Source organism: Rhineura floridana, chromosome 6 (genome assembly GCF_030035675.1).
Source record: "Rhineura floridana isolate rRhiFlo1 chromosome 6, rRhiFlo1.hap2, whole genome shotgun sequence".
In the NCBI taxonomy this organism is placed as follows: Eukaryota; Metazoa; Chordata; class Lepidosauria; order Squamata; family Rhineuridae; genus Rhineura; species Rhineura floridana.
In genome coordinates, this window is record NC_084485.1 from 132,245,589 (window position 1) to 132,260,887 (window position 15,299).

At 41.0% G+C, this 15,299-nt stretch overlaps 1 protein-coding gene across 1 annotated transcript in view; it reads right to left on the reverse strand.

Annotated features, from left to right (window-relative positions):
- The window catches only part of COL11A1 (collagen type XI alpha 1 chain), a 352,651-nt gene that overhangs the window by 82,902 nt on the left and 254,450 nt on the right, over positions 1–15,299 (reverse strand). The window contains exons 36-41 of the mRNA XM_061633852.1: positions 12,324–12,377; positions 9,456–9,509; positions 7,928–7,981; positions 3,167–3,274; positions 2,307–2,396; positions 305–358 (exon numbers count right to left, since the gene is read on the reverse strand). Coding sequence (XP_061489836.1) covers positions 305–358; positions 2,307–2,396; positions 3,167–3,274; positions 7,928–7,981; positions 9,456–9,509; positions 12,324–12,377 — 414 coding nt within the window. The remainder of the gene's footprint in view (positions 1–304; positions 359–2,306; positions 2,397–3,166; positions 3,275–7,927; positions 7,982–9,455; positions 9,510–12,323; positions 12,378–15,299) is intronic.

Below are 15,299 nucleotides of genomic sequence, written 5' to 3' on the forward strand. Positions count from 1 at the left end.
TAAGTTTTTCAATTTACTGCCACTAGAGGTTGCTTCTCTCCCCCATCCCCCACCTTGTAATAACTAACAAAACAAGGAAACAACAGGAGGTTTCAGATGAGCCAATATGTTTATGTTCATAGTTTCTTCTGTTTGTGGACTCGTAATTACTAGAGGACTGCTACTGACAGATCTGAATGGCATACATTTGTATACTGTTCACAAGAGTACATACACATATATAAAAAGAGAAGTCATTATTCATACTAATATTTGTTCCCATGGGGGAAAACCCCATTGTCTTAAGTATCCTAATTCTACTTACCACTGGACCTGGTGGACCTTGTGGACCTTCTCCTCCTTTCAGCCCAGCTGCACCCTACCAAAAGCAGAAATGATTTATCATCATCATCATTTAAAGAACGGTGCTGCACAGCATTTTAAAGTAAATGAATACTTCTTTATTCAACTGTATCTGTAGCACATGAATATGTGGTCTATGGGTTATTTACTGCAGAACCCTTTGCTTATAAACCACCCTGAGAGTTCTACTGTACAGCAAGATACAAATTGACTAACTGACTGACCAAATAAATAAATAAACGTACAAATAAGCTTCATTATATTAAATGGGGCTTACTGTCAGGACAATGGATACAGGACTGCAGGCTTACCATCACCCCCACAAACCCCAAATCTTTATTCTAAACTGAAGCTTTTATCACCATTTAGCTTAATTAAAAGGTTGTTGTCTCCTACCACTTGTGACAAGCACTTAACCACTAATTAAGTCTTTAAGAGTTAGGCAGTCAATATTTTAAAGTGGTGTTTAGGGCTGTAGTTGTCAGCTCCTTGAGCCTGAGAGGTTAGACTTTCCCTGGCAAATCAAATCAGAGGCCAGATCCCCCTTAACCATATCACCGTTGCCTCCTGCCCAACAATGGGTTGGGGAGGCCAGCCCCTCCCCATCTCAAGAAATTGATACAAAATAGTGTTGTGGCCTGCCATCTCAATTTGGCATGGGGAAGGTGGCAGGGAATGAGAAAAAAGCAAAACAGGTATGGATGTGGCCCATCCTTGTCCAGAATGGTAAACGGACTGGATGATGAGAGTTACAGCCAACAACATTTGGAAAGTGCCATGTTGACTACTTGTATAGTACATTATTGCCTTCTCTGATTGGCAGAGTCTGAGCTTCAGAAATTATTCCAACCTAAATACCTGAAATCTCTATAACTGGAGACGTTGGGGCAGAACATGGGACCATCTACATGCAAAGCTTGAGCTCTACCACTGAACTACCTGATCCATGGACTGCTACTTGGCCATTACTAGTTTAGAGCTATGTTAATCTGTGCCCTTCTAAATTCCTGCTAATTGAAAATGAGAGTCCCAATCCAGAGAAGCAAGAGGGTTATACCCCACATAGCACAGGGCATTTGATTACTTTTTGCAAACAGCAAACCGTCACTCTACTCTTTAAGCAATCCCAAGTTTAAATAGCAGGTTCTGGTGTAGCAGGCTTGTAGACCGTGTGATCCAAGCTGAACATAGCCCATTAGCCATTGTCTGTGGCCTGTAAGAGGTTTGCCTCCCCCTACTTTTGCATTCAAGGTAGGCAGAGAAACCAGAAGGTCTATTGAGCCTCTGATGGGTTTTGTTGGTCTTGATGAGTCACAAGTTGTGTAAGCCTGATGTAGCGTGAAGAAGCTCTTAGGTGAAAAATGACATGCCTGATCAAGAGGAGAAAAGGGGTAATGTCTCCATGCACAACAGGACTTCCACTTTTATGTACCAAACAGCTGCACTTCACTCTGCACTGCAAGCTGCTCTTTAATATCTCTCATGTTTAAAAAGTGGCTCGTGGTGTAGTTGACAGAGTGCCAACCTTGAACTAGAGAGGCCAAGTTCAAATCCCCACTCACCCATGGCACTATCCTTGAGCCAATTTCTCTCAGCCTAACTTATTTTTCAGGGCTTAAGTGGGATAACTCAGCATCTGATGCTTTGAACACTTGGAGAAAGTATGAGATATAGTGTGAGGGACCACCTGAGTGCCCCACTCCAAACGCACAGTTGTGGGGGGATGACTGATCTTTATTCACAGATAAAGAGACTCACTGGACTAAGACCCAATTAACTCACAGAAATATGAGTTAATTCATATGACCTTCATTCTTATCTGTTAATTAGTGGTCTTGCACCTATAATACACATTATCTATGAACTTTGTTCTCTTAACAGTTAACATATTAATGACTTACAATGAGGTCCTATTGAATAACTCTCACATAAGTGAAGTTAAGGTTTCATCCTTGGTACCATACCTGAGCTCCTGGCAGGCCTCTTTCTCCTGGGAAACCACGAAGTCCTGCAGGTCCATCTTTTCCAGATATGCCTTGAGGACCTGGATCACCCTAAGGAAACAGATCAAAAACAAATTGCAGGCAGTTCAGCTATGATTCATCGTATATACTGGGATTTTAATAGCAATGAGATTCTGCATCCAGTCACATAAAAAGTTCTGAAAACTATGCCAGATTTTAAAGAGAAATAAAAAGTCATAGCCTTCTTTTACCTACCAGTAAAGATCTGAGACCTGAACATATGCAAATGCATCAACATTTCCAAGTAAGCTTCCTCTGCCAACTTACTTATCATTGTTCTTTTCATCAAGGAAGTAGTTACATTGGAATTATCATGTCATCCATAATCGATTCAGCTCTAAACTACCTTTAAGTGTGGATCAGTACTCCTAAGTGCACAGTCTCATGTTTCAGTGTACCTGTACAGCTTCGTCAACAGCATGTGCTGCTGGTGAACATTTTAGAGCTTTACAATGTAGGCCCACTTATATGCTAGAGAGCATCTTTCTCCCATTTGAACTTCACCCAATGTTGAGATCAGTGGGTGAAGCCCTGCACTAGCAAGGTAACATCTGCAGGTTCACAAAGAAGGGTATTTTGGCAGTGACACTCCAGTAGTGGTAGAATGTTATCCCTGAAGATAAATCTCTGATTTATGTAATATATATATAAGTGCAGTAACAAATCCCATGCTGATCTCTGAAGCTGTGGAAAACTGCCCATGAAGATCACCGCACAGGAAAATACTAATGCATTCTGCATGCTAAGGACAGCATACATCTTCATGTATCCATCAAAAGTGCACACATCAGCACTCTTACCTTAGCACCTTCTTTCCCAGCAGCACCTGGAAGGCCTTGTTCACCTGGTGGACCCGGAGGGCCAGGGTGACCTCTTTCACCAATTGGACCAGTCTCACCAGTGGGGCCCTAAAAACCAAAACAGCAGCACTATTTATTCCACGCCACCAACATATTCACCTTCACTTCCAAACAGAATATATTTGACCAAAGATCCCCACACACAGTCTTACCAGGATGCAACTCTACCCCCAAAGACAGGATGTGGTAGTACCATGTGCACACGGAAGGAGCAGTGAGCAGGGAGTAGGGAAGGAAGAAATAACTGAGCCAGCCTTCTCCTCTCCACTTACTTCCTTTATTTGCCAATCAGTGATAGGGGGAAATGGAGTGCCCACCAATAGGCTCAAATTAGAGATGTTGGAGGATTAGGGATTCCGGTCCTTACCCCCATGCATGGAAACTTGAACAAATTTATGAACAAATATGTGCATCGTACTTACAAGGTGGCCTGATGGCTGCTTCTGCCTTCATGCTTTTCAAAAACCCTTTAAAGCTGCTTAAATCAACTAGTAACTTTATTGTCACCCCATGTACCTATGGGATTAGCCATCTTTTCCCCATAAAATTCCTCAGGAAGGGACTGCACATAGGGATGTGGGAGAAATTATATATAGCAACCAATATATGAACCGAAACACAGCTATTGTCGGAAATTTGTACTTCTCTGAATTTGTGATGGAGTTCTCCAAGAAGAAAAGGTTTAAAAAATATACTAGTGTAAGTGTCCATAAAATGCATATATTAGTGAAAATAACATATAAAAATGCATTGTATTAGGGAAAATTGCTAGCAGAAATGTGTAGATTAGTCAAAGCTGAATATAAAATGTGATTGGGAGAAATTTGCACTAAAATGCTGTCAAGTTTTCATTAAAAATCACTAATTTGGACAGAAATGAGGAGAACTGAATATAAGACTGAAAAAAAAGAGAAACTGACAGAAGTGAAATTGACAGATTTATTCATCCCTAACTGCAGGTTAAGACATATGTTTGCTTCCTGGGAGCATTTTAAGTGACTTTTTGCCTGTGCAACATTGAACTAGTACATCGTTGTTTAGATAAAAGACTCTTTTAAAATGCTCCCAAGAAGTGACTGTGCATTATAACATAAAGTCTCTTCTTCGGAACTACATGGGGAACAAATTGCTGCCCCCATATACTTATGGGGCAGCTATCTTTTTCCTCCATACATTATAATGTATAGTCACTTCCTCTGAGCATTTTAAAAGGGTTTTTATCCACATGACGATGAAGTCACTAGGTGCTCTAAGCTGCTTTAAACTGCTTTTTTTTAAAAAAGAAAGAAGGCAGAAGACGGTTCTTGGATCACCTTGTACGTACAGGAATACCCCGCTATATGGACCTTCACTTTACGGACACTCACGAGTACGGACATATTTACAGTAGCACCATTCCCGTTTACATACACTCGCTTCGCCAGAACGGACACTTAACAGCATGACGCCACCGCCCAATCAGTTTCCAACTACAAACTTTTTCTTTAAAAAAGGCCTACTGTGTTTATTTTAGTTATAAATGCATTATTTATATCACTTATGCCCGTATATGACGATTGCAGCGCAGCATATGCATCGATAAATGAAAAAAGGTAGTGCTTCACTTTAAGTACATTTTCAGTTTACGTACTCACTCTGGACCCATTGCGTACGTTAATGCAGGGTATTCCTGTACAGTATTTTGTTTGTACCATGAGGATTATTTTTTTAAGGATTTTCCCTTCAAAATCTATACAAAAACAGGATAAGATGGTCCCATTACTGAATGCATGCAGGGCTGGCAGAGGGCAAAGGTGGGCTGATCCATCCATGCCTAGCTGTCACTGCTGAATTGTAAGAACATGATGAGAGATGAGCCTGCCTACCCAGCCTAGTATTTAGTGTCACGCCTTTCCTGCTCACCAGAAACTCACTTCCCAGCTTCTGCCACTCTTCAGTAGGCAGTGAGTGACCTACACCCTCCCACATATAGTGCCTTCCAAGGCACATGTAGCATGCATATGTTCACTGAATGTGGCTAATTTATTTATTTATTTATTACATTTATATACTGCCCCATAGCTGAAGTTCTCTGGGCGGTTTACAGCAATTAAAAACATTAAAAACAAATATACAAATTTTAAAACACAAAAAACAATTTAAAAAAACAAAAACAAACAAACAAACAAAAACAATTTAATAGCATGCATTGTTGGCCTGGCCAAGGGGAAGCTCCAGTGTGTAGAGTGAGGAAGCGCAAAGTAGGTCTGTATGGATATACTGTTTCCATTGACTTGTCATAATGGGAGCAAGCTCTGTAATCAGGGAAGGATGACTCCATCAGGTGCCACTGCAAAAGCCTGATTAATAGGCCTTGCTTAGTTATAGATGGGCTCCCAAATGATTCTGATGGGGCAATCTGCATTTAGCTCACTGCCCACAGATATGCATTGGAAACCAAAGTAGAGGCAAACACCATCGGCTCCAAAATATACCAAGCACTCCTTCTGTTTGTAAGGCATTATTCTAAAAGATTATAAAACAAAATTTAACACAGTGTTTTGCTACTACACTTTCATTACTCCTACTTAAGGATAAAGATCAGAAACATCAACACAGAATTGTAATTATATTCCTGATAGAAATTCATGCCCAAGCATCTTCTGTGTTTGGATGGACATAATAGAATTCATTGATTCTTTTCTTATGACAACAATGGGCTTTAAACACACACACACACACACACACACACACACACACAAATAAGAAATAAATAAATAAAAAGCCCTCACATGGAAAACAAATATAGGGAATACCAGTCCTGAGGATATAACTCAGCTGGGTTTTCGGTTATCTTTACTAAGCACTCAAACACAGCATGGTCAGACATTGGAATTTAAATAAAGCTTAGTCAATTAAAAAAGAAGAAGAAAACACCAGATAATTCAGATAAAATGTACACCAAGTAAGACCCCTGCTGTTTCACTTCACTGAAGAAATAAACAAAACCCCCCCCACACACAATTCATGTGCCTCCTGTAGTAAAACTAGTGCTGAGAGAACTTCAGAAAGGTCTAACAGACTAAAGCAGTGGAGACTGGTGGCACTGATGTCTGTGGGGCAGTGGATACACTATAGGTTTTAGTCGGAACTTTCAAGGAATTCCTTGAAATTTCAGACTAAGACCCGGAGCAGATTCACTGTCCCGCTGACATTGGAGCTGCTAGTCTCCACTGGTTTAAAGGCATTACTTCAAATGCTTGTTATAACAGTGTTTCTGGTCATGCCTGCCTTTGTGAGTCTTGAAAAATACCGTGGACAAGATTCAGAGTTCCCATAAGTAGAACTCCACTAATGGCACACTAGCAGTGAAGGAAGGTAGATGTTTTTCACCAGTTCTTCCTTTCCCATGCAGCTCTGCTCTGGAAGGTTGGGGAACCCTCTTGAACACCAAAGAAGGTGGCATGGGGGGGGCTGCAGGAAGTAGGGAAGTTGGGGGAAATTGCCTTCCCTGCCCCATGCTCTTCCTTCAGGAGAAGCCTCCACTAAATCTCAGCCTCTTCCACAAACTGAAGGAGCCCTTCTGTCTGCAGAAGAGAAAGGTTGAATCCAAGCTCCTAAATTCAGCATGAATTGAAGATGCATGTAGATTGGTCTCCATGAACCTGCCTGCTATCATCCCTCATAGGCTCTGCTTGTTATGAACCCCATGGTATCCTTTTAAAACTCTTCCACTGCTATTAGTGGAGTTTCCCATGGTTTACTGACTCCATGATTTCATACTCCACTTAAATCAGGTACATTTCCAGCAAACACTCTTATGTTCAGCATGCAAACCTTGTCCATTTCAGGGGGCTCACTCCAAAACAAGTCCATCTGATTCCAGTCTCAGTTCTCCAACTAGTATTTGGAACAGGACAAAAATCTGTGGTTTAGTGTGGACAGGTGTGCAAACTTTTCCAAGCACTGGTTCAATCACTTATGTTTTGATGAGATGATCTGAGGAATGCATTTCTCAAAAGTGTTCTCTGTGTAATAGTTTAAAACTGCTTGGACCAGCTACAAAGCATGCCACAAGGGGTACAAAAGGAGCAGCCACACATCACTTACTGAGCAATTGTACATACAGTAGGATACACTAAAGGATGTTGTATGGGAAAAAAAGATGGATGCCTAACATCAGTACATAGGGGCAGCCATATATTTCCACACATAATTACCTAGGAAACAACAGCACACTGTGATGTGCAGTAAAAAGCATTTTCATCCCATGTGGCAAGTGCCACACTTTAAAGCTGCTCCTAGCAGGTGTATATTATTAAACAAGGAAGGAAGGAAAGAAGGAAGGAAGGAAGGAAGGAAGGAAGGAAGGAAGGAAGGAAGGAAGGAAGGAAGGAAGGAAGGAAGGAAGACATTATAGGAACTCTCAGACCATAAGTAGTAGCTACATTTATTTCAATAAAATTATTATTATTATTTCATTTTTTCTGTGTATACTTTTTAGGATTTTTCCTTTTAAAATAGTCCACATGGAATAGGGACAGAATGGACTTGTTCTGGAGCACACACAGGCATGGGGCAAAAATAGACTTAGGCTATTCATCAGTCCATCGTTAGGCTATACCTGGGTCAGCTTGACAGAGATTGCTGTGTGAAAGGTACGGCCAAACTAAATGTTCCCTCCATATTTTGTAAAGCTAAATTTAGATAGAAGCATCGTACCTGAGGTCCAACAACGCCGCCAGGGCCTGGAGGGCCAGTTTTGCCTTGGAAACCCTAAGGAATGAAGAATACAATAGTTACTAATGCCAGCGCTTCTGCATATTCCAATGACGTTTCAGTGTTGAAGAGATGACAAGCACAAAGAGCAGTGTCAGGGGATTCATCTTTTTCCAAGAATAAAGGCTGCCATTTCTGTTATTACTGTATGCGCTTAAATGTAAAATATTGAAGACTCTTTCAAAGATCTATCATTTCCAATCATTCTGAGCTCTGCTCTGCCAATGGTGTGGTTCAAAGTGGTAGCTTTCACAGGTCGCACTTTCTGTGAAACTGATTAGAGGGCTATGATTGCACAAATGATATTGCTCAGATTCAGTCCAAATATATGTTGCAGACATCCACACAGATGTGTTAAAAGCAGACAAGCAAGAAGAGCTATAAAGAGATGTACTTAAAATCAGGGCAGGAAAAGCAGATGGATGAATCCTAGAAGATGTGGAAGGAATATCAATTGAGGTAGTAACAGAGAAGAGTGTGGGGAAGAAGGAAGGAGAAGCGAAGACATTTATTCCCTTTATAAAGTGGACTAACAACTTGTATAAGTGTTTTCTGTACATCCCAGGGAGGAAAGAAATGAATTTTCTCTGAGAAATTTCACAGGTCTCATAAAAAGTCTTCTAGTTCCCCCCACAAATCTTTGGGATGTTTCATCAGTGTAGGAGCCTCCAAACCAGCCATGAAATTTTGCTGAAGGCAAAATCCAGTAGCAACTCGAGATATGTGATACAAATACTACTGGAAGTAGCACTAGAAGACGGATGTTCTCCTACAGCAGTGTCAAACTACACATGTAAAAGAAAGAGATCAGCAATGCTGCAAAGTGATGGAATACATTTGAAGAGAAAACATACAAAAGTCCCCTATGGCGTGTTCTTTTGAAGGCCTATTTAGAGATGATCCTTTCAAGGAACAGTTTTGCCAAAGAATCAAGCTGTCCCTTGAGAAGTGTCATGAACCAGCAGCTCCTCTGCACTCCCTCTAATGCACACACAGTGCTTCTTCTTTAGCAGAGCTCCACTATGGCTTTCCAAGGGCAGACATAGGCATTTGGCAGCAGAGAAGAGTCTGGCAAACCTCCATTGCTGGAAGGGTCCGGGTGCAATTTTCAGTGGAGAAGCAGCAGGTAGGAGAGAATGTGTTCGGCAGTTCACCTTTCCCCTAGCAAAGAGCTCTCCCAGCCACTTCTCTCCCAAGTGGGGTTCCCACATATGACTTCTGATCCATTGTGAGGAAAAGTGAAGAGGCAGAGGAGCTCTAAGGGGAAAGCAGCAAGTGGAAGAAGAGGCAAGCATCTTCTGTGCAACCTGCTCAGTTCTTTACTGGAAATCTCAGCTGACTCTTCATGCTTTGCAACTGGGAACAGGGTTCCCAGAGTCACATCTGGTGCCAAATGTCTAGTTCTGGCCCAGGGGAATGTGTAGTGTACTAAAAAGATCACCATATAGAACAACATAAATAATACACTTACAGTTTCACCCCGCTGTCCTGGGTGCCCGGGCAAGCCATCCTTCCCAGGTGGACCCTGCAATGAGAAATAGAAACAATCAAATGATGGTTCTGAAAAGCAGACGCTATCAAGTCTAACAACCTTTGTGTTCTCTCCAGTGTGTCAAGCTGGCTTTCAAGCATCCTACTGTGGATGCTGACTAGGGGACCATCCTTTGTTAAGCTGACTGTATTCTCATCATTAAGGATGATCAATTAATAGTCACTGAACAAGAAAATGGCTGAAAATCTCTCTCCTTTGCCTTTGGAAGGCAACGCCCATCTGCTAATGGAACACAGACACAGTGCTGTTGCATTTTGAATAGGAAGGCAGATGGAGTGAATCCGAAGGCTGGGACATTTTTTGGAGTTGGAGTTTAGCTAAACTGGAAGCAGCTGGGTGGGGGCTGCAGGAGTCTGAGCATTTGCTCTCTTAAGGAATCTAACGTAGGCTCTGTGGTTTTGCTGCCAGCTGTAGGGTCCTATAGCTTCCAATATGACCTGCTATATTTGTAAATAAGAGAAATAGTAGAAAAGATACCATAAACCTCTGGTGCTCTCTCATCCAACAGAGGCAAAACTCTATAGAGCATGCCCACATTTTTTTCTTTTAGTGGGGCAGGGAGAATGTAATAGTACCGTTCTGCTTCTCCCCCCTTTCATTGATTTATACCCCCCAATTGCATAATGATTTATCCAAAGGCAATCCAAATTCGTAAGAGTGCTGGCATCTTTTTAAAGTGTACTCCATTCAATCCCAGGTTTAAACTTATGGGATTTAACAGCATGGCAAGGGATGGGTGTGTGATATTAAAATATACATTTATCAAAACACACATACACAAACAGAAAATTATTCAAGGAATCAATGATGGCTTCCCCATAAGTACATGTTACACACAAATGTGTGGAAGCTTTGGAAAAATTTGGAGCAGGTAAGTGGGAGTATTTGTGCTAAAACCTTTACTAACAGCCACTTCTTCAACCCATCCCCAACACGCGGCTTCCCCTCCCCTCACATTCCATGAGGCAAATACAGGTTTTCATTCTGTGATTCAATGATGGACATATAGATCCCTGGAGTGGGATGTAGTAAAAGTGAAGCTAGCAAATTCACTCTTGAAGTGATGTTTTGTCAACCAAGGGGAATAAGAACGAGGGATGGGGGATCAATATGATTTCAGGCTGGCACATTCTACACACTCAGACTTATTCTGCAAAGCCATATAAACCTGATCTACAAGTGGAGCTCAAACAAAGTTTCTTCCCTCCTAAGAGTTGTATGAGGGAGAAACACACAAGGCAGACCACTGATTTGACTGGCGCTGATCAATTCTACTAAGGCAAATGGGACCCTACACATTATTCCAAGTCAGTGAATGCTTCACTTCCATTTATGAATGCAACATTTTAAAGTCAATAATCCAGCTAGTGTGTGTTGTGTACTCGTTTTGGTGACAGTCTGCCAATAGCAGATCTAATAACTTTCACACTAATTTCAGCAATTTTTTTCTTGTTGGTACTGGGATTGATATAAAATGGAGAGCGACCTCTAGTGGCATCTGGTCATCCCTACAGAAAAAGACATTCTGCAGATATCTGTGTGCCAGCCAAGTTGTTGGTATCTCAACAACCTTCGTTACCATACAAATGACCTCATTTAGAGCACACAATTTTTTTTCAGTAGTAACTATGTGTGCACAATGAATGTTATAAACTGCACTGTACAGGTTATGCTACATAGGTGTATTTCAGCTAAAGCTGCAACAATGGCAAAACAGTAGGAGTGATGAGGCACACTTTTTTAGACTCCATTGCTGCACAAAAACATCAAAACTCTGCATTCTGATCACCTTACATTATTTTGATTTTTTAAAATCTATACTGTGTCTGTTATTTGTTTCCAGCAATGTCCTAGGGCTGTTATCAGATTTCCCAGCAAACACTTCTTTAAAAAAATATTAGGTTCACAGCAGAACTAGCTCAGTTATAGCTACTTGCTAAACAGGAAACTGCTTTGGGCTAATTTCATGATGCTTGAATTCATTTCTCCATTCATTATAACAAGACATACAATGTGTACTCTGTTGGCCCTGGGATGTAACTCCCCAGTTTTAACTATTTTATATACTAGGAAAATCATCTTATGCGTGCCCCCATTAGGCTGATCATTAAGCTTCTCTGAGCTGCTCTTCTACCTTTTTAAAGGAGCAACTACACACAAATACAACTTTGGAGAAAAAGTTCCATAAAACTCAGTGGGACTTGGGGCAATCCTAAGTTTTTCCCCAGCCCAGTGAGGCTTTACAGAGTGGAGGCACTACTGCCACATCTGCAGACTGGCCACACAGAGTGGATGGCAACCTGAAACTGGTGCAGTGATCCTGCCCACATTGGGCCAATTCTGTCACACAATGGTGGCCAGGCCAGCTTGGGATCACTGTCCCTGGAAAGAGTCTTTAATGGGCAGAAGGTGGAGCTCTGCACCAGCTCTAGTGGTGGTTGGCAGAGGTCAGCAAGGCTGGGTGGAAGGATGTCTTCATTCAATCCAACCAACCCCCAGCCCAGCGCAAAGAGGGCTTGGATTACTCTGCTGCTCATCTGTCTGCTCATCCATCCAGATGAGAGGGTATGTGCAAACAGGCAACCCAGAGAAGGGAATCAGGATAAGGAATCTAATTTTCTTACTGCTGTTCTTCACAACCACTTTTAACTCTGCTTTCTAAAGCCAGTATATATCTCTTAATACATTGATAAACAGTGCTTGCTACAGTAACTAGTATTTATTGCAGTCAAGTTCTGCATCACATTTGTTACATGATCATTGCATTTATCTTACGAAAATACTTACAGGAGGTCCCTTTGGTCCAGGGAATCCGACAGGCCCCTGAGGCCCTTGTGGTCCCTAATAGCAATCAAAAATGAAAAGAAAAAACATTATTAGTAGCAGGAGGAGGAAGATGGGAGCAGAAAAACTTGTGATGCAATAAACCAGCAGGGACTATGAAATCTAATGATTACCGATTGCTGTTGACGAGGTAAGCCCTCACTGAAAAACATTTTTGCTTCTGCAAATATATCCAGACACACACTTAAAATCCTGGGCAAAATTACTTGCATACAGATGACACAGTGCAAAAGTTGTCTAACGCTGTTTGGTGTAGGATGTTTCATTTCACTACAATGTTGGTGGACAAAAACGCTGTTAGCAATTCATTATAAATATTGGTTGCAAAAACAAGGAGCCCAGTATCAGCTTTACAGCGCAATCCTATGCATGTCTACTGAGAGGAAGGTCCACTGAATTTAATGAGAGTTACCCCCAAGTAACTGTGTGTAGGAGTGCAGGTTATTTTAGATATTTAAAGCACATCCAATGAACATTTAAAGCACATGACTTTCCCCATAGAATCATGAGAATTGTAGTTTGCTAAGGGTGCTAGGAAAATGTAACTATAAGAGGGGAAAACCACAGTTCCCAGGATTCTCTGGGGGTAGGCATGCATTTCAATGGGCATTGGATGCGATGAATTTAAAGTATGGTGACGATTTGCTCCTCAAAATGTCAAAATTACACACTCTCCCACTAATTTTGAAAGTCAAACTTGGAGGTAGGAACACAAGACATCTCCTTGCATCTCCTGCCTGAAGCAATTACCTCCCATTGCTTCATGGTAAAGCCAGCCCTGTGACCGCAGTTCCTTGTAAAGTATTTCCTGCTACTCTAGTAAAAAAGACAGACTATCTCAGGGTTCTTTTAAGTTCTCTCACTGCAGTCTGGCATTAGATGAAATGCATGGGGAGAATCAAATTACAGCTGTCTCTTGCAGCTGGAGAAATGTATGGGGTGTGTGCAGGAAAACATTCTGCATGGAAGGAGGAAACAACAAACAGACTGGGAGCAAACCTGGATCCTGTTTAAAATGCAATTATCATTTATATATTGTTCACATTCAGCCAAGTGGCTGCTTGGAAGAGCATCTACAATTCCTACATTCAACTGACAGCATTACAGCTGAAAACAAATGAAGGGGCAGAAAACTGCTTACAAAGCCAAAATGTTTGCTTGAAGATAGAAGCACCTTAAAAGAAGAAACATCTATCTTACGTTTTAAAAAAAATGGTTCACTGACTGCTCAGAGTCTGTCCTCCCTCCCTCACACACATTTTCAAATAAGGCGAACATAAGACACAATAATGGTTTGTTCTTTATATTTTTCCCTTTTACATTTCTGATCATCAAAGTATGGCACATTTTAATGATTTTTTAAAAAGTAGTTTGTTTTTATTCATATGAGTTTACTGATTTTAAGTCCTTGGGATGAATGGATCATATTCATTAATTCATTACATTTAGGAATGTGTTAGAATTCTGCCCAATTTGGATTTGGTACCAAATTTTCCATTAATTCACTTATTCTCTATCATTGCAGATTGGATTTTTATGTAGTGATTTTTCACAGATATTTTTGAAAAAGGATTTTTTTTAAAAAAAATCCACCTCTAAAATATCAAGAATGATAATTTTGTTAATATTTAATTTATCAATATTTTATTGATTATTAATATCAATTTTTTTGCAAAGAAAAAAAAAACACCAGTAAAAACAGCAGCTGGCAGACAAGAACCAAGTTCAATCGATATTGGCCTGTTAGGTTGACGCAATGCTTTCGAATTGGTACTGGCCAACGGATCCCTCCCTAATTACATTTATACCCACATTTTTATCCAAGCAATTCAAGGCAGCATACATAGTTCCTCTCCTTCCCAATTTATTCATCACAATGGTCCTGCAAGGTATGTTATGCTGAGAGCTAATAACTGACCCAGGGTCACCCAGTGAGCATCATGACAGAGTGAAGAGTTGAACCCAGGTCTCCTAGCTCGGCACCCTAACAATTACCCCACACTGCCTCTGTGAAAACAATATGAAAACAATGTTTGGTAATAACAAGATCACATTGTTTTATATTTTTATGTCATCATTTTCTGCCTGTTCTTTACCTTTCCTCTGATTTCTTCATTCGTGAGCTGTTAAATGTGAGAAAAATCATTCAATAAACTATTGATAAAATTGCCCTTTAAAAACCGGGTGGTTTTTGGGGAGTTTTTTTTGTGAACAGCCTATTCAGTTGTATGTAGTCATTAAGGGTATGCCAAACCACTTTCATTTTGAAGATTTTCTATGTCCTGTGCCCTAGTGGTTAGAGTGTTGGACTACAGCCTGGGAGACCAGGGTTCGAATCCCCACACAGCCATGAAGCTCACTGGGTGACTTTGAGCTAGTCACTGCATCTCAGCCTCAGAGGAAGGCAATGATAAACCACCTCTGAATACCGCTTAGCATGAAAACGCATAAGGTCGCCGTAAGTCAGAATAGACTTGAAGCAGTACATTTACATTTACGTTGCATTTTCTAAGGTCAGCCTTCCTTTCCCCCCCCTCCTCAGAGCTGCATGTAAAGAACTGTGTACTTGTTCTGCATTGGAAAGGAAAATTCAGTGGTATGTGGATTCCCCCCTTAAATTATTACTACTATTATTACTATTATTATTATTATTAGCCTTTTGGCCAAAAGACCCTCAAGGTGGCTTACAAAAAATAAACACAAATATAGAAATACAGTAGGGCCCCGCTTTACGGCGCTTCGCTTTACGGCGCTTTGCTAATGCGGTGGTCTCAATTAGACGCAATTAGACTAAAGCCCCACTCATACGGTGGTTGTTCCGCTTTTACAGCGGTTTTCAGGCGTTGTGCGCCATTCTATTAAATGAATTCCGCTTTTCAGAGGTTTTTGCTTTTTGGTGGAGATCCAGAACGTAACCTG